The sequence below is a fragment of the Microcaecilia unicolor genome, chromosome 13 (assembly GCF_901765095.1).
Source record: "Microcaecilia unicolor chromosome 13, aMicUni1.1, whole genome shotgun sequence".
Taxonomy (NCBI): Eukaryota; Metazoa; Chordata; class Amphibia; order Gymnophiona; family Siphonopidae; genus Microcaecilia; species Microcaecilia unicolor.
Window position 1 is genome coordinate 45,959,453 of NC_044043.1, and position 20,148 is coordinate 45,979,600.

The following is a 20,148-nucleotide window of genomic DNA, read 5'->3' on the forward strand; positions in this document are numbered from 1 at the left end:
GTGATTCATGTAGTATGGAGAATTTTTGTATGAATTCGTTAAGTTGGGAGGTCACTATTTTCCATCAGTTTGGTTAGAAGAGGGATGGAGGCCACAGGTCGATAGTTGGTGATGTCATTCGCTGGTTTTTGGGGGGTTTTCGGAATTGGTGTGAGTAGAATATTGCCATGTTCAGAGGGAAGGAGCCTTGTTGAAGTAGGAAAGTTTAGGTGGGTGGTGAGTTCTGTTATGAATCGTTCTGGGGCATTTTTCAACCAATAAGTGTTCAAGCCTCATTCTTGCACTTCAACTGCCTCTCTCCATACATTCCGAGCTTCGTCCTAGTGCTCCAATTGCCTCTCAGTGCATTCCAAGTCTCATTCTGGAGTCACCAGAGATTTTGACTAAACTCCCATGGGAATCCCACAGCAACTTCTACCATCCCCATTTTCTAGGCTATGAGGGACTAGATACTTCAGGTCTAGACAAAGAAGGTAGCCCTCTTGTTGAATTATTAGTGCTGGGAATTGGAGCAGTTTGCAAGGAGGTAGAACTGACAGGTTTTCAAAAAGAGGGAATCAGTACTGTCAAGGCCAGTAGGGCACTATGAAAATCATGGTGCTTTGGCTTTGCTGGAATACTTACAGAACATTCAATATGAGAGGAATTGATGAGAAAACATAGAGGTATGACTCAGTCCATAGAATTTAGAGGGAATTCAGAACTAGGCTTAAGGGGAAGGCAGAATGGACTAGTAGACAGGAGCTTTGCATCTCTTCACTAACTGAAGGATTGAACCAAGGCATTCCGAACTCCTATAAAGACGGAATTCAGAAGACTTGCATTCAGGGACTATTTGTCAGGATGAAGCATTGTGCTGACTTTGTTGGCTGTTTCTGTGGCCAGGGCATACAAATGGCCTGTATATGGTTGCAAATGGCTATAACAAAATCTCAGATTCTGGCTGCTTCTCAATAAAGGTGCAGAGAGCGAGCTGTGCTCCCTTGCTTGTTTTTACTTATTTATTGCATTTGTATCCCACATTTTCCACCTTTTTGCGGTTCAGTGTGCTTACAATACGTTATGAAAGATGGAAATACAGATTGCTCCACATTATGAAAGATGGAAATACAGTTTGTTCGCATAAAACATTGCCAGTTAATTGTTTGCATAAGTTCAGAGCAGTGGTTCTCAACCAGTGTGTTGGGACACACTGGTGTGTCACAAATTTGGTATAGACAGCAGGTCTGGGCTTTTTGTACCATCTAGGCCTGTAACTAGAGAACCAGGTTCTTGAAATCACCCTGACTAGTCTTTATTTCTGCTTCTTAACCAAGTATCCTTAGCAAAAACTGCTGCCTCCAGCCCCAACTGGAAAGGTTATAGCCAAGTTCTGTTTACTACATAGTTTGAGTAGCGTAGTTGCAAGGTTTTTTCTTGCTTCACAATATACGGCAGAGGGATTTTGTGTTGCTGTTGAAGTGACACCGGAATTTGAATATATATTTGATTTCTATGACAAGTGATAATCTAGGACTGATGTGTTGTGTACAGATTTTTTTATGTGAGATTAAAGGGTAGGCAAGTTCACACTAAACTTACTGTCATCAATTAAATACTTAGGGGTCGATATTCAAAGCAATTTAACTGGCCAGAAATGGTTCCTGCCCAGTTAAATTGCTTGTTTGGGGCTAACCTGTGAGTGTCGTTGAAAACGACTAGTTAGCACTAAAAGCAAAAAATGTCTATTTTGGAGGTGTTCCAGTGCTGGAGTCGGCACTTGGCTTTAAGTGTTGATATTCAGCAATTAACTGACCTAGGTGGCTGCATAAATAGGACCACATACAATCAGTCCTATCTTTAATGAATAGTGCATTTAACCGGCTATGGCGCAGCTGGCTCCGGAAACCCAGAAATTCAATGCCAAAGCCCAGACATGGCCTAGCACTGAATTAACAGGCATAACGCTAGCAGTGCAGCGAAACAAATAGCAGACCAACATACGTGTTTGTTGTTCTGCTGTTCTTGCATCACAGATCTTCTGTCTCTCTTGTTTTTCTAAAACACTAGCAATCGTCAGCAAAACACTGAGTGCCACTGGCTGAATATCAACCCCCTAATTTTTTGTTCAGTTGTGAATTTTATTGTTCAGTGCGTCACATATGTGATCATTGTTGGTTAGGTGTATCATAACAGAAGAAAGTTCCTCTGAACCAGTGGCTCTCAACCTATGAAGGCAGTGAAGAGAAGCTCATAGGGCACAGAAAAGTGCTCCGAGTTCCAAGCAGTTGACGTGAAGAGTTGTCTCATATCCTGAGCACATTCCTTGTGAATGTCCATTTGTCAAGAGCAGCATCTCCTCTCTCTGTACCAAGGACTAACTGATGTTGCCATGGTGCAAAAGGAACACACAGTTCAGTTGGATCTATGGTCCACCAGAGTAAAATGAGGTGGAGTAAGTATGGAGGAGAGAGGTTAGGAGTACTGATCTCATTGGAATTTGAGATCCCATAGAGGATGTCACATTTTTAAACAGCCATGGCCATGTGCCCCAGCATGTCAAGTACACTGTCTGTGACCTTGGTTGCTGACTGTACAGCATGAACATGAGCCATCAGCAACTGGATTCTGTCTTCTGGAAGAAAATATTCTAGATTATAAGTGTAGTCTTGGACACAAACCAAACAAAATGATGTTGGCTGGATGTAGTATGGACTTCTGACATGTTGATAAGGTATCCCCAGAGACTGAAGAGCTATTGTTTTCTCCCGGAGAATTAAGGTAAGCAACAAAAAGACATTCATCCAGGTATGAAAAAATAAAATGGTCTTGTTTATATTAAAGTACACAGTTGCCACCTGGAGATCAACAAAAAACTGACGGGCCCTCATATTAGAAATAGTTGGATTGAAGGGTAAATCTGAGAAAATTCTTATATGAAGGGTGGACCAGAATATGTGAGTATTCATCCTTGTCCCATCTTTTAAGCAGAGAAAGAATGGAGGAGATGGTCATCTACAATTTCTCCTTAAAAGGAAGGAGGTCAAGGTCTCGGAGTACAGGGCACAAGCATCCTGTCTTTTCTGGAATGAAAAAGTATCTTGAGTAGAAGCTGCAATTCTTCTTTGTGCTGAGACATGTTCTATGGCTTCCACTTAGAGAAGATGGACTTCCTCCTGCAACAAAGTGAGGTGGCCTGGAGGAGGTTTGGTCAATGTAGAGGATGATCTTGGGAACGACTACTGATTCTGAAATACCCATTCTGGACACTCTGGATAGTGTGAGTATCATGAAGAGGGCTCTAGTGAAGCTTAAATAATCTAGAATTTAGCAGCTAAGACTTCATGCACAAAAATGCAGGTCAGGCATTTGGGCTGCAAAACACCAAGGGAGCAGGACAACATAGGAATGAAGTACTTCTGTGCATAAAAGTAGAACAGGACTTTGGTGTAACCATATCTGAAGATCCTAAGGTGGCCAAGCAGGTAGAAAAAGCAATGGCAAAAGCCAGAAGGATGATTGGATGTACAGGTGAAAGAATAGTGAGCAGGAAAAAGGAGGCGATTAAGTCTCTGTATTACTTTGGTGATATCTTATTTAGAGTACTGCTAAATAAAATTCTGGACAGCACCTTCAACAACAACAAAAAAGTCATGTCAGTCTTTCCCTTTCTCTCTGAAGAGCAAGTTTCCAGTACAAGGAGTATCTGTTAACTTGAAGTGGACATCTTCAGCAAACCCAGAAGTTTCCAACCCAGTGGGAAACCTAGTTGAGTTTTTATGAATGATAGGACTTTGAGATTTCATGCATGAGGGACTGTATTAGGACCAAGTGTGCTGATGCTATTTTACACTGTAAGGGCAACAACAGTAGCTTTCCTAGTGAGATTCGGTTGAAATCTTGTTGCTGAGCCAGGTAGGGGCACCCTTGAACATCGTGGGATTGCCCTATAGTTACTGATTTCTGAAGCAAGGTATAGACGCGAATTGAGCAGTTGACAAGGGAACATCAATGGTGGGGGGTGGGAGGGTTAGGAGCATGGGGACCCGAGGGGATGGAAAAAAATCTGTGGTTGGCCCTCGTCTTATAATGACAGCAAAGATGGTGGTGGCCCTAGTGTGGCGTGTTGGCATTCTGTCATGAAATACAAGGTAAAATTATGTATAATCATACCTGATAATTTTCTTTCCATTAATCATAGCTGATCAATCCATAGACTGGTGGGTTGTGTCCATCTACCAGCAGGTGGAGATAGAGAGCAAACTTTTGCCTCCCTATATGTGGTCATGTGCTGCCGGAAACTCCTCAGTATGTCGATATCAAAGCTCCATCCGCAGGACTCAGCACTTAGAGAATTACACCCACGAAGGGACACTCTGCCCAGCTCACCACCGCCGAAACGGGGGAGGGGAATTAACCCAGCTCATCCCCACACAAGTGGGGGAGGGGAATCTGTCCAGCTCATCCCCGCGGAGCGGGGGAGGGACACCACACCCGCCGATGCGGGGGGGATCTGGCTTATCCTGCAACCGCAACCGCGGGAGGAGCTGACTGACCCTAACACCGCCGAAGCGGGAGGGGTACAAAGCTGCCCTACAGCCGCACGAAGCGGGAGGGAGTGCCGGCAGAATTTAAATCTCAATCCAGCCCCGTAAAACGGAGGGGAGAGGAATGCAGCAGCTCACTGTAACACAAACTCGTCTCAACTCTTGAAGAATCCAAGTGAAGGAAGAACTTGCACACGAAGTCTTTCTGAAGTAACTGAAGACTAAACTTGAACCTGAAATGCAACCAGAATAAAAACAGTACAGATATCTGGGAGGGGCTATGGATTGATCAGCTATGATTAATGGAAAGAAAATTATCAGGTATGATTATACATAATTTTACCTTCCATATCATCAAGCTGATCAATCCATAGACTGGTGGGATGTACCGAAGCAGTACTCACCCAGGGCGGGACATAGAAATCCCTGACCTCAACACTGAAGCTCCAAACCGGGCCTCCGCCCGTGCAGCCACAGTCAAACGGTAATGCTTGGAGAATGTATGAGCCGAAGCCCAAGTTGCCGCCTTGCATATCTCTTCCAAGGAGACGGATCCGGCCTCTGCCATCGAGGCCGCCTGAGCTCTCGTGGAGTGAGCCTTCAGCTGGATAGGCGGCACCTTCCCCGCGGCCACATAAGCCGCTGCAATGGCTTCCTTGACCCATCTTGCCACTGTAGGCTTAGCAGCCTGCAGACCCTTACGAGGACCTGCAAACAGGACAAACAGATGATCCGATTTCCGGAAATCATTGGTCACTTCCAAGTATCTGATGATGACTCGTCTCACATCCAGATATTTAAGAGCAGAGTACTCCTCTGGGTAGTCCTCCCTACGAAAGGAAGGGAGACAGAGCTGCTGATTCACATGGAAGCGAGAAACAATCTTGGGCAGGAAGGAAGGCACTGTGCGAATAGTCACTCCTGCCTCAGTGAACTGCAGAAAAGGCTCTCGACATGAGAGCGCCTGGAGCTCGGAAACTCTTCTGGCTGAAGTGATAGCCACCAAAAAGACTGCTTTCAACGTCAGGTCTTTCAGAGATGCCCTCAACAAGGGTTCAAAAGGCGGCTTCTGCAATGCTCTCAGCACCAGGTTGAGATTCCACGCAGGCACCACTGAGTGCAGAGGAGGGCGCAGGTGATTAACTCCCTTGAGAAAGCGCACCACATCTGGCTGTGAAGCCAGGGAAGCACCCTTCAGGCGGCCCCTGAAGCAAGCCAGAGCCGCTACCTGGACTTTAAGGGAACTGAGCGACAGGCCTTTCTCCAGACCTTCTTGCAGGAACGCCAACACTGAAGAAATTGGAGCAGTGAAGGGAGAAAGTGAGCCTGCTTCACACCACGCTGCAAAGATACGCCAAACCCTGGCGTAAGCAGTAGAAGTAGAGCGCTTCCTCGCTCTCAGCATAGTGGCGATGACCTTGTCTGAGAAGCCCTTCTTCCTCAGACGCTGCCGCTCAATAGCCAGGCCGTAAGACCAAAGGGGGAGGGATCCTCCATCACCACGGGACCCTGATGTAACAGGCCCTGCTCCACTGGCAGGCGCAGAGGATCGTCCACTGAGAGCCTGATCAAGTCCGCATACCAGGGACGTCTGGGCCAATCCGGACCCACCAGGATTACCCTGCCGGGATGCTTTGCCACCCGGTCTAGCACCCTGCCCAACATGGGCCAGGGCGGGAACACATAGAGGAGCTCTTGTGTCGGCCACTGTTGAGAAGAGCATCTACTCCCAGGGATCGAGGGTCCCGTCCTCTGCTGAAGAAGCGCGGCACTTGGCAATTGGCCGATGACGCCATCAGATCTAGGCTCGGCTGGCCCCAGCGCTTCGTGAGGTCCAAGAACGCCTGATCAGATAGCTGCCACTCTCCGGGCTCCAAGGTATGGCGACTGAGAAAGTCCGCCTTGACATTCATGACTCCGGCAATGTGGGCCGCTGAAAGCTGCTCCAGGTTCGCTTCCGCCCACTGGCAAAGATACATAGCCTCCTTGGCTAGAGGGGCGCTCTTGGTACCTCCCTGGCGGTTGACATAGGCCACAGCCGTGGCATTGTCCGACAGGACCCGTACAGGCTTCCACACCAGTACCGGGATGAACTCCAAAAGCGCCAACCGAATGGCTCTGAGTTCCAGGAGGTTGATAGACCACTTTGCCTCTGCAGGAGACCAGAGCCCCTGCGCTGTCCTTCCCAAGCAGTGGGCTCCCCAGCCCGACAAAGAGGCGTCCGTCGTGACGACAATCCACTCTGGGGTCACCAGAGGCATTCCCGCAGACAATTTGTCTGTCTGCATCCACCAGCTCAGCGCCTTGCGCACTGCTGGGTCCAAGGGAAGTCGCACAGCATAATCCTCCGACATCGGAGTCCAGCGCTGCAGCAAGGAGTGTTGAAGTGGTCTCATATGAGCCCTGGCCCAGGGCACTACTTCCATCGTGGCCGTCATAGAGCCCAACAGCTGCACATAGTCCCAAGCCCGAAGAGGAGAGGCTCCCAGGAACTGGTCCACCTGAGCCTGAAGTTTGACAATCCGATTGTCTGGCAGGAACACTCTGCCCACTTGGGTGTCGAATCGAACTCCCAGGTACTCCAGGGACTGAGTCGGGCGCAGCTGGCTCTTCTCCCAGTTGATGATCCATCCCAGGGAGCTCAAAAGAGCAACTACCCGGTCCACAGCTTTGCCGCACTCTGCATAAGAGGGGGCTCGGATCAACCAGTCGTCCAGATAAGGATGGACTTGTATACCTTCCTTTCGTAGGAAGGCCGCGATGACCACCATTACTTTGGAAAAGGTCCGCGGAGCAGTAGCCAACCCGAATGGGAGGGCTCTGAACTGGAAGTGTCGTCCCAGGACTGCAAAACGCAGGAAGCGTTGATGAGGAGGCCAGATGGGAATAGGCAGGTACGCTTCCTTGATATCCAAGGAAGCCAAGAACTCTCCTGCCTTCACTGCCGCTATAACAGAGCGGAGAGTCTCCATGCGAAAGTGCCGCACTTTCAAGGCCCGATTGACCCCTTTGAGGTCGAGGATAGGCCGGACAGAACCTCCTTTCTTTGGTACCACAAAGTAAATGGAGTAACGTCCCTTGCCAAGCTGACTTTCTGGCACAGGAATGACCGCGCCCAGGCGGATCAGATTGTCCAAGGTCTGCTGCACTGCCACAGCTTTGACCGGAGACTTGCAGGGAGAGAGTACAAACCCGTCTTTTAAGGGTCGGCAGAACTCTAGCTTGTAGCCGTCTCTGATGACTTCCAGCACCCCACGCGTCTGAAGTTATTGTGGTCCACTCGCCCAGAAACGAGGACAGCCGTCCTCCAATCTGCACTGGGGCGTGGACCAAGGCCCCGTCATTGGGTACGAGACCCTGGGGGAGGACCGGAGGAAGCACCTCCGGGACGGCGGTCTCTGCGAAAGGAATGCTGCTTGGGGGAGAAATTCCTCTTGAAGGAAGAGGGGGCAGAGGAACCCGACTTGCCCGGGCGGTACCGACGGGCTTCCTGCAACCGTCCTCTGGAGGTACCGGGACGAGTACTAGCCCGAGCCCTGACCTCTGGTAATTTCTTGCCCTTAGACGTGCCGAGATCGGTCACGATTTTGTCCAGCTCGACCCCAAAGAGCAGCTTGCCTTTAAAAGGCAATCTAGCCAGGCGGGATTTAGAGGCGTGGTCAGCAGACCAATGTTTCAGCCAAAGCCACCGCCGCGCAGAGATTGTCTGAGCCATGCCTTTAGCTGAGGCCCTCAAGACATCATACAGCAAGTCTACCAAATAGGCTAAGCCCGATTCCAGGGCCGGCCAATCAGCCCTCAAGGAATGATCCGAGGGGGAAGCCCGCTGCACCATAGTCAGGCACGCCCTGGCCACATAGGAGCCGCAAACTGAGGCCTGCAAACTTAAAGCAGCCGCCTCAAAGGACGACCTTAAGGCCGCCTCCAATCTTCTGTCTTGGGCGTCCTTTAGGGCCGTGCCACCTTCCACCGGCAACGCCGTTTTCTTAGTCACCGCAGTGATTAAAGAATCCACAGTAGGCCACAGATAGGCCTCACGTTCACTCACAGCCAAAGGATAGAGGCGGGACATAGCCCTAGCCACTTTAAGGCTCGCTTCCGGGACATCCCATTGAGCCGAAATTAAGGTGTGCATGGCATCATGCACGTGGAAGGTTCTAGGCGGGCGCTTCGTCCCCAGCATAATGGCAGAGCCAACAGGGGCTGAGGGAGAGACGTCCTCCGGAGAGGAAATCTTCAAAGTGTCCATGGCCTGTAACAACAGGTTGGGCAAATCCTCTGGGCTAAAAAGCCGCGCTGCAGAGGGGTCATCCGCTCCATCCGAGCGGGGATCCGTCTCCTCCAAGGAATCCGCAAAGGACCGTTGGGAGACCTCAGACACGCTGCCCTCATCTACATCGGAGGAGACAAATTCCTCCAAGGCCTGGGAATCAACCCGAGGGCGTTTACCTCTGGGAACCTCAACCTCTTTACCAGACGAGGGAGCAGGGGCAGCGTTGTGCATGAGGAAGGCCTGATGCAGCAGCAAAACAAACTCGGGGGAGAAACCCCCCAGACTGTGCACTTCCGCAGCCTGGGCAACAGCCCTAGACGCACCCTCAACCGGCGCTCGCAATAGCGGGGGAGAGACATGCTGCGCATCCAAAATGGCGTCCGGCGCGAAACTCCGCGAAGGAGCCGCGCGGGAAGAACGGCTCTTAACTTTAGCCGCTTCTGTGCCGTCGCCCAAATTAAGGGCGTTCATGGCATTAATGTCTCCAACCTCAAGGGCGGCCCAAGAAGAAGCCGTCCGAGCCGCGTGGCCGGCCAAGATGGCGGAGGCGAGGAGCGGGGGATGGGCGTTTATGGCGGGAAAAACCGCCACGCCGGAGGAAGGACCGGGACATTCATCGGTCACGAAACTGTCACCCAACAAGGGCGAATCAGGCTGTAAGACCCCCGCATCCCCTCTAGAAGCGCTCAAGCGATCCGGGGAGCGACCCTTTGCGCCCTCGCCCTCCGACGCCATATGCCACGAGAAGAAGAATCGGGGAACCCCCTGCCCGCTATAAAAAGGTAAAAATTACCTGCTGTCCGCTCCGAGCTGTAACGAACTGGTGTCCCAGTGAGTAGCTGCAATGAACGTTTAAATAAACGTCGAAATAAACGCCTTTAAGGACGTTTAAAATTTTTTTTTTTTTTTTTTTTTTTTTTTTTTAACGGAGCCAGCGGGAGGGGGGAGAAAAGGAGGGACCTGGCACCACCAGGTTTGCACTTGCTCAAAAGAGCCCTCAACCCCAGGCACTCAACAAAACCTAAAAATTAGGCTTGGAGGCCTAGCCAGAGCTGCTGCTGTATGTGACCACCACCTGCTGAGATAGAGAACATACTGAGGAGTTTCCGGCAGCACATGACCACATATAGGGAGGCAAAAGTTTGCTCTCTATCTCCACCTGCTGGTAGATGGACACAACCCACCAGTCTATGGATTGATCAGCTTGATGATATGGAATGGTATGATAAATTAACCTTTGAAAATGAAAGGGAAGATTATAAATATATGGAGGTACAGGGTCCGGTGAATAACTTAATATCTTTGTATCTGTTAGACACAAAGTACAGAGGAGGTATATTCTGGCCTTTTGTGGACCTGGAGAATTTCCCACCTTAATTCAGCATCAGAATGGGTCTGAATTATTCAGTATTACCCGATTCATTACTCAGTATTATTTTAATTACTTAGGGAGATACCAACCTTCAAGGAAGTGGTGGGCATGGGGGGGTGGCAGCACTTAATTATCCATTAATCAAAACAAGCACATGCTTAGGGCACCAAGGGAAGCGGGGACACCACAGAGTTTTTTTTCCCCCCTACCTATCATGCCCTTAACTTTTTCACTCCTGTCTGATACACTCATGAATTTATAGATAGATAGATAGATAGATATGTATATATATATAGATATAGATAGTATTAATGTCTTGTCAGTTAAGCAATGTAAAAGTCAAGGGGCACCATTGCTGGGCTGGGCTTAGGGTATCAGTTGACATTAATCCCTGGGAGGGAACCCAGATACTATGTGTCATTAAGAGCATTGCAAAAGAAACAAGTTTTGTATGTTCAGCATAGGCATAATGAGGTCACCAGTATTTATCTTATTTTAATATGCTTATGTTAGGTTATATAAGGATAGGCAGTTTGAAATACAAGAAGCCTTAGATTTATGATACAATTGTTCTTAACACCTTTGAAGTTTGAATTTGTACAGAAAGTATATTTGTGCGATGTTCAAAAAACAAACAATTCTGCATTTTGGAAGTATAAAATTTATGTATTTATTGTGAATTTGTACCAGACTTTTTATTTGATTATGAATCTTTTCTTATTGTAAGTCAGAAAAGTGAATTTGTTTGAAACAATATTTCCCATGTAGTTTCAAGCCTGAATACTGAATACTGGTGCCAGTAGGGTTCCCACACCTGTTGGTCAACATTTTACAGGACCAGGACACTGCACCAGTGACTTCACAATGAGAATCCTGAAAGGTAACTTTAAAACCATACAAGAACGTAAGACCTTTGAAGTCAGAATGATTGAATATTTTAACACCCAACAGAAAGGACTTAACAAGGATCTGGGGTTCCTAGCCCATTATAAACCATAAAGCTGTATGTCTCTGTTGATCACCCCACCCCTCACCTATCCACACCCATCCTGTTAGAATATCAATGATATGCTTTGATGTCTCCATGCATACCTCATACCCACCCCATCCTCCTACCCTGTCAGACTGTCATAGTAATGCTTGAATGTTTTCACTTATATACACTGTCAGCTAGCACATTTGCTTATTTCCGATCTGACGAAGAAGGGCAACCTTCGAAAGCTAATCAAGAAATGTATTAAGTTATGTCCAATAAAAAAAGGTATCATCTTATTTTCTTTTCCATGTTTTATTTTGTTTGATTTCTATTGATAAGCCTGAAACAGAAAGACAAATGAAATTTGGGGGTTGTTCCTGTGTCATGAAAGTGTGTGCACTTTTCCTGACATTTGTTTTTTTCATTTCAGGGGCAAACGCCACACTAAACAAAATGAAAATTCATAGAAAACTAAACACAACTTTTTGGGCTGCATACACTTAACTGCCTGGGGCTGTCTTTCGGTGGACCAGAAAGACAGCATACAATCTCAGAACTGACTACTTAAATACCTGTTCTAAAAGTAATATAAAACAAGAGAGAGGAGCACATCATACAGAAAAATTGTATTGAGAATAGAATGACAAGCAGATCTGAATGTTCTGAAGCTACGGTGAAACTGCAGCAGCACCTACCTGTTGATATTAATAATATGACCATCATCAATGTTTCTTTCCTTCATGGACTGATAAGCTTCTCGTGTGCAAATACTTAGAGCCAGAACGTTAACCTGTGAGCAGAAGACAGAACGACAGACCAGTGTAAGAGCACCTGGAACAAAAGCAGCGACACACAGTTTTTGCTTTTAAAAATTTGTGAAAATGTTCTTTGATGAAGCTTCAGGATATTGTAATGTCATACAAAACTGTTCAAGCTGCCTTCCCATTAGCTGCTGCTCAATGTGTTCATCAAGGATGGATAGTCCTGGTTCCGTGATACCGCCTGAAATCAAAAATACTCAAAATGCTACATGGCTGTACAAATGGTTTCTAATGCATTTCCTGGAGTAAGGGAGAGCAAACCACCATCATGCGGCGTTGAATCCAGGTAAGTGGTTTGCTTTTTGCATTAATACGGAGGCGCTGTATATAGAGCACATATTGTATTTTGCATATATATTTTTCCTCTGCATCCTTTTGAAAGCGAAGTTTTGGAGAGACTCTAGTACTATTAGTTTAAGTTCACATTGTGAGGTTTAAGAAAAGGATAAAAATTCACACATCACTGGTGTAGTTTTGAAGGAAAATTGTGACGTATAGAGCGGTCATGTGAGCCGGTTTCCAGCATGGTTCACTGATAAATAAGCTCTGCTGCAGGTGCAGCCTATATTGAATTCTCTTTACACATCCTATATAATAATTCTCACCTCCAACGTTCTATGCTTGGGACCGTGGCTCCCTGGCTACAGGTGGTCTGCGAGGCAGACACGCACGGACGTTACTGACGTCAACACAGCTGATTCCAAGGCAAGGGGAGGAGTAGGGAAACACTCCTCCTACTGCCTCGGAATCAGCTGTCACCCCCCCCCCCCCCCCGTGCTATGGCCCCCTCGAAACTCACCCCCTTCCGCGAACCTGTCGATCCCCCCCCGGAACGCCGAAAACCACAAACCCCCCCCCCCCCCCCCGCTGTTGTGCACTACCTGTGCTGACAGCCGAAGTGTTGTTCTGCCCTTCGGGTGGATTCCTCAATCATCTTCTCAGAAAAGTTTAACTCTGTGCATCTGACGTCAGACGCATGCAGAGGAACTTCCAGACAAGATGATTAAAGAACCTACGGGAAGGGAAGAACAACACTTCGGCTGTCAGCACAGGTAGCACAACAACGACGGCGGCGGGTGGGGAGGGGCAGTTTTCGCCGGCACGGGGGGGGGGGGGGATGACAGGTTCACGGAAGGGGGGGGGGGGAATTGCCTGCCTAAGGTCCGTTTCCTTGCCTACAGAAACAGGCCTTTTTTACTAGTCTTTAATAAATTTATTCAGTACTGAGAGCTCTATATTGATTAGTTCTCTTTTTTTGTTTTGGTCAATTTTGAAAGGGAAGGGGAAGAGGATGGGACTTGATATACTGCCTTTCTGTGGTTATAATGAAAGCGGATTACATATTATATACAGCTACTTATTTGTACCTGGGGCAATGGAGGGTTAAGTGACTTGCCCAGAGCCAGAGTCACAATGAGCTGTAGTGGAAATCGAGCCCAGTTCCCCAGGATCAAAGTCCACTGCACTAATCACTAGGCTACTCCTTTATTTTGCATTTCCAGAGGTAAAACTAGTACATTACCTACAGAAATGAGCTTTTTATAGAATCCTGTGTCTTTTATGCAAGTAAAAAGATACCCACATGAAGGGAAATTGTATAAGCCTGGCACTTACATTTACAGATGTGTTGTTTGCAAGCAAACAATTCAGAATAATGGCATGTGTGCGCACACGCCAATATTTTAAGTGTTTTACTTAAATAGGGGGTGTTTTACTAAAGCTTAGCTCGAGTTATCTGCAGCAGGACCCATAGGAATAAAATGGGCTCTGCTGCAGATAACTCGAGCTAAGCTTTAAGTAAAATACCCCCATAGGGTGAATTTACAAGGGAATTTACACAGGGGCAGAGCATGGGTGGGGCTCCCACATACACAGCCACCTTACAGAATAATGTAGTTACATGCGTCCCTGCTGCAGAGGTGCTCGCATTTGATACATTTATAACCCGCCTATCCAAATATCTAGGCAAGGTACAATAAAACATTCATTTAAAAAATACACAATCTTACAAATCATAAACTCTAAAGACTCAGAATCACCTAGCAGTAAAACGCCCTAGAATATTTATGCCAGCTCTATGGTTTTCGTATGTGTGGGTACCCAAATGTTAGGCACCCACACATACCGGGTTACACTAGTTTTCTAAACACAGAACCTAGGCCCTTGGTTTTGTTGTTGCTGGGGTGGGCAGCCATGGTCATCGAGGGCCAGGACCCAGTTGTGTTTTCAAGCTAAATCTTATGCATATTCAAAACTTGAAAACCCAACTGGATCATGGCCCTCGAGGATTGAGGTTGCCCACCCGTGTTATAGGATACATTCCTACCACGTGACCTCAGGGTGCTTAAATGGAGGTACCCAGATACAGAATTGCCCCCATACTGCCGTTTGCACATATTTCTACCTGCTGTAGTATAAAGGGGAGACCCAGTTCCTAGAAGTGGTGCTGAGGAGGGATTTGGAACTACATACGTACATTTGTATTTAAGAGTTTATACTATTTAACTTGGAAACAGAAGCCACACAAGTTAGCAGGTGTAAGTGAGTGCAGATACCTTTCCTGGGAAAGCTTGACAGTGAAGTATGTGAAGTATCATGCAATTCTTATTGCCAGACTTGATCCAGGCACCAGGAAATGTGCACTTAAGTGCTTCTCTGGTTGCCAGCGGGCAGACAGGAGAGGAATCGGATAATTTAATAGAAATTAAAAAAAAAAAAAAAAGCCAGAAGGCACATGTAGCAAAACTGCAAAAAAGTAAGTAAATACAATATTTGCCACACTCAACTCCTACAAATAGTAAGGCTTTTGAGAGGGAGGAAGAGAGGGAGAAAGATTTCCACCTGCCCCTGTTCCCCCCAGCTATAAGGGCCCTCAACAAAGTTTTGTTTGGGGATCTGTAATTTGGACGGATGCTATTAATGGCACACGAGTACAGAAGTACCTGCTGACTTTGGACCTACTACACAGACAAATGAAAATTGAACCCCTGTGTCTATGGAGAACATTTTTAGTCAACTAATGCATCTAAAAATTGATGTAAGACCCAAACACTTAGGACAATTTTTTTTTAAGCTAGTGGTTTAACTACCCTGGTTGCCACCCGGGGTGGAGCATCCCCCTCCTCCAGGTGTGTCACACACACACACACACCACCCCTCCCCCCTCCCCCCGGTGGAGTACCTCCTCCTCCGTGCAAGGGGGTGCACTGAGCATTTGTGCAGCTGTCTGTTCTGCCAGTCCCCTGTCCCTTCTGACGTCAACTTCCAAGGCAGGGGGACCAGCAGAACCGAGTGACTGTTCAGCACACTTGCTGCCTGCAGCTGAGGCAAATCCAGGGCTTTTTTTTTTTTGAGGGGGTACTGAGTACCAGCACCTTTTCCATTGTCTGCTAAAATTGACCCATGGTCCCCAAGTTTTAATGAAAGAGCTCAAGCTCTACACACCAATTCTGCCTTGTCATAGATTCTGTGACTGGCTGCAGGGGGCCTGGCTATTGTGGGGTGGGTCCCTTAGTGATCACCCCACCCCCTGAAGGGTGGCCTGGCATTTGAGTATCGGCACCTTTTTCGCTAGAAAATATGCACTGGGCAGATCACTTCCATCACCCCACTCTTGGTACGTCACTGTGTAACCGTTTAAAAAAACTACCCTTCTTCAATATGGCTAAGCATTTGTGTGTGTTGATTATAACATGTGGACTTTTAGTCTTATCACGAGAATGTTCAGGAGAAGAAAATGTGGATAGAATGCATCTTCAGCTCCACATGCGTTATTTTCCATGAAAACAAGTGCCTGCAGTAAAATGACGACAACACTGTGGGAGACTGCAAGAAAAAAAAAAAGAAACAAACACCTAAAAAAAAAACTATCTGAACTTTGTCCATTCCAAACTACATGTTAAGATGTATCTGAAAGAAAGGGGTGTTATCCACTGGATTACATAACTACGCAATTTTTTAAAAAATGATTTAATAGTATCAAAGACTGCTGTAATATCTATTTTAAAAAAAATGTCCCACACTCGCCTGGAACACGGAACTGCGGCTTAACCTCCAATCAGAACAAATTGGGATGTGTCTCAAATCCTTGTACAAAATGACAGAGAATGCAGCTTGGTGGGAGATGCAGTATAAATTTTTGCTTTGTCTGCACATCAGTGGCGTAGCCAGACCTGACATTTTGGCTGAGCCCAGCCAAAATGTCAGGTCTGGCTACGCCACTGATGTGCAGACAAAGCAAAAATTTATACTGCATCTCCCACCAAGCTGCATTCTCCGTCAGTTTGTACAAGGAGTTGGGATGCTGAATAGAAGAGGGGTACAAAGAGAAAGATGAATGGAAAGATGGTGGGAGAAAGAGGGGACATGGAAAAGGGCAGGGGAGAGACAAGCTGTTGGGGAGAAGGAAGGGGAGCAAGGGGGAGACCCTGGTTGGTGAGATGGAGAGAGAAACAGGAGAAATGCTGGATGAAAGGAGGGAGAGAGAGGAAAAATGCTAGAAGTAGGGCACACTACTCATGCCTATATATATATATATATATATATATATATATATATATATATATATATATATATATATATATATATATATATATATGTACCCCTCTTCTATTCAGCATCCCAACTCTTCTTTCTTTCCATCCAGCTTCTCCCCTCCATCCAACAATGTCCCCTTTCTCTCTCTCTCCCTTCCACCAACATCTTCCCTCGCTCTCCACATTCTGTCCAATGTCTCCCTCCTTTCATCCATCTCCTCTCTCTTCCTCCTTTCATCCAGTGTCTCCCCTTTTTCTGTCCCCATCCAACATCTTTGATCTCCCCCCCCCCATGCAACATACACCCTGACACACTTTCTTCCTCTTCCCCTTCCAAACAAAATATTTTTTCTATGCTCCTCCACCCCAGCATTTTTTGGTTCCACGTACCTTAGTTCCCCAGGCACCCAAACAGCTGCTGAGATCAGCCACGGAGCTCAATTGCATCCCTTCTACATGCTGCCACTGTGAGCAGCCTCAACAAAAAGAAAATGAAGCGCGGGGCCGCCGCAGCCTTCAGGCATGTGCTGTTGGTCTGCCGGTCCTCAGCCCTCGGAACAGGAAATTGACGTCAGCGAGGGCAGAGGACAGCAGAGCCAACAGCGCATGCCTGAAGGCTGCTGCGGCGTGTGGCACCGCGCTTCATTTTCTTCTTTTGCTGAGGGCGAGACTGCTCACAGAGACGCGGCGGTAGCGGCGGAGGATGATCTCAGCGGGAGACTTTCCCGCTTTGGCAGGAGTGCGGGAGATGACCTGCCAAAGCGGGAGTCTCCCGCTGAATGTGGGAGACTTGGCAGGTGGGCGGGCCTGAGCCAAAATTGGGTGGAGGCCCACCCGTAGCTACGCCCCTGCTGCACATATCCCCCCCTCAGAGCATATAGAGCTACTCTTCGAGACACTGATACCTGCCCAAAGTGTAATGGTGCTAATGCGCATTTAGGACACATGTATTGCAGTTGCGCATTAATAAAATCTTTTTGGATTGAGTTGAGCACACATGTATCCCAGATTTGGAACAATTTGTGGAGGCCATCTCCACGACAACTGTTTGATCTCTTTGGGATTTAAAGCATTTTTGAAGAGAGCAGTCTTGATGGCAAAGCGTGTCATCTTGCAATTGTAGTTGGTCGCGGATCGCCCAACCATATCCCACTGGAGGTCAGCAATGATTCAAGCCTGTGCGCTAGAGAAGAAAGGAATAAGGGACCTGGCCTCCAAGCGAGGTGAACAGTTTTGGGACTCTCTCACTCCAGTAGCAAGAAGCAAGATATTAAACTGTTAAAGTAAGGTTGGGAGGGTAGGGTGGGGGGGGGGGGGGGGGGGGGGAGAGAGGGGGGGGTTTAGTTGGGAAAAATGTTTTAAAAAGTCACGCAGCTCAAACACTGTAATTGCTTAATGTTTATTCTGAGATGGCTGTACCTGGATATAGTTTGAATTGCAATAAATAAGAATATTTAAAAAAAAAATGTCCCACTTAATCTACAATTTTGAGTGACTTACAACAGAACATTCACAATAAAATTACTAGACAAAAAAACACAATACTCTTCAATAACAAAATAAAATTAAAGAAAAATACATAAAAATATAAATTTCTATTTCTTTTTCCAGTATTTATATCCTGCTTGTATCAGCGAGGAGTCTAAGCAGGTTACAAAAACATTAAAAAGTCCTGACATGAAATTGTTAAATCACAAATTAAAATACTTGTTTAAAAATAAGTTTTCAAAGCTTTCTGAAAAAAAAACAGAGATTTCAATAATGTACGTGTTTGAAGTGGAATAGAGTTCCAAATTTTGTTAGATTGATATATAAACAAACTCTCAGGAGAATATAGCAAACATGCCTAATGGATGGGCACCCCAATTTCAGTGTAGCAGTGGCATTCCTAGGGTGGCTGACACCCGGGGCGGATCGCCGATGCACCCCCCCCCCCCCGGGTGCAGTGCAACCCCCCCACCCCCGCAAAAGGACACCTCCACGCCGGCAAAAGGACATCCCCCCCACCGGGTGCATTTTTACCTGCTGGGGGGGGGGGGGGGTGCCGCACGCCTGTCGGCTTCGCTCGTTCCCTGCTCCCTCTGTCCCAGAACAGGAAGTAACCTGTTCCGGGACAGAGGAAACAGAGAATGAGCGGAGCAGACAGGCACGCAGCACCCCCCCCCCCCCCCAGCGGCGTGCACCCGGGGCGAACCGCCCCCCCCCCCCCCCTTGGTACGCCACTGCAGTGTAGAACAAAAGTGAGAAGCCTGCATTTTTCTGAACAAAGTCATGGAGGGGCATTTTCAATATGATGTCCAAATCCAACTTTGGACGTTTTCCGCAAAAATGTCCAAATATTTAGCGAACCAAAACTAGGTATCCTCTAATCTCTGGTAGTTAAATCAAAGGTGACAAACTACTATAACCAGGATATAATAAACCTAATAGTTTTATCATTTCTTTTGTAATTTTTTTTTTTTTTGAGAGCACCCTCAGATATTCCCACTATAGAAAGCACAACAAATATCTGTTGCTTAGTGGTGTAGCACTTCTTTCATCGGGTTACTCATTTTTTCATGGTGAATCACCGAATAAGTGCTAGCAGACTAATATAATTCTTCAAATGATATAATAACAATTTCCTACCAGCCTTATGTGCAATTCAAAGAAGTGTAACCTGCCCCAATGTTCGTCAATATCAGTGATATCTTAAGGCAATTAATGTTAAAATATTTAATGAACACTTATCTGAGTCATGCTGTATCCGCGTTAACTTTTAAGCTGTGTCCAATTGTTATGACCTGGTGAATGTGAGCCCTTGTGCCCCGACTGAGCACGGCGAAGATGAAGTGGCACCGCACTTGATCAGGCAGCCAGACAACCCCTAGCTTCACCTGGGGAGCGACCACCGTTCCCTGGGAGTTGAGCCCCCAGGTGCAGGCAGCCAACAGGACTTCTGGAACTGGCGGGGTTGCACAACCGCTGACCAGGCTGGCAGGCAGGCAGACACAGTCCAGGAGCAAAGAGTCAGTGAAGCAGCAAAACAGAGAGCAACAAAAGTCTGGGCAGGCAGCAACACAACACGTGGTCAGTAAACAATCCAAGGTCAGGAACACAGGAAAACACTGGAACAGATGAAGACCACAACCTCTAAGCGAATAGAAGCCGAAGCATGGAAGGACTGGAAACAGGGATTTAAATAGAGCAGGAATTAGGCTCAACCATGAGCAGCTGTTCCAACATGGCTGCCCCCATCAGCAGAGGTGCCTACATCCAAATATGGGCTTCCTTCCTGACCTCGATACTCCAAGATGGCTGCCCCCTCCTGAGCTAACCAAGATGGCTGCTGTCCATGATCCAACCCGGATGACGGCTGCTAGGTAGGAAACAGAAACCAACCCATCCTGGAGAAGTGTAGCAGAGCGTAACACCAATATCTCCTTGTATCTGAAAATAAATCTCCAACTTTTCGCCTTCTCCTGAACACGCCCAATGCCGCGGGTTTCAGTATTCTTTCTTCAGGGACTAGAGTTAAGGCGGCCTCCTGTTCGTAACGTTATCAAGACACCAGCTGCAGAGGGCTTGAGAGACTAGGGCCAGATGCACTGAACTTAACGAGCCATTAATGAGCAAGTAGTAAACTGTGGCATGCACAAAAGGCTT

At 47.1% G+C, this 20,148-nt stretch overlaps 1 protein-coding gene across 2 annotated transcripts in view; it reads right to left on the minus strand.

Annotated features, from left to right (window-relative positions):
• DHRS11 (dehydrogenase/reductase 11) overlaps nt 1–20,148 on the minus strand; it is a 125,420-nt gene that overhangs the window by 11,332 nt on the left and 93,940 nt on the right. For both annotated transcript variants that reach the window (XM_030186074.1, XM_030186073.1), the window contains exon 3: nt 11,843–11,937. In XM_030186074.1, coding sequence (XP_030041934.1) covers nt 11,843–11,937 — 95 coding nt within the window. The remainder of the gene's footprint in view (nt 1–11,842; nt 11,938–20,148) is intronic.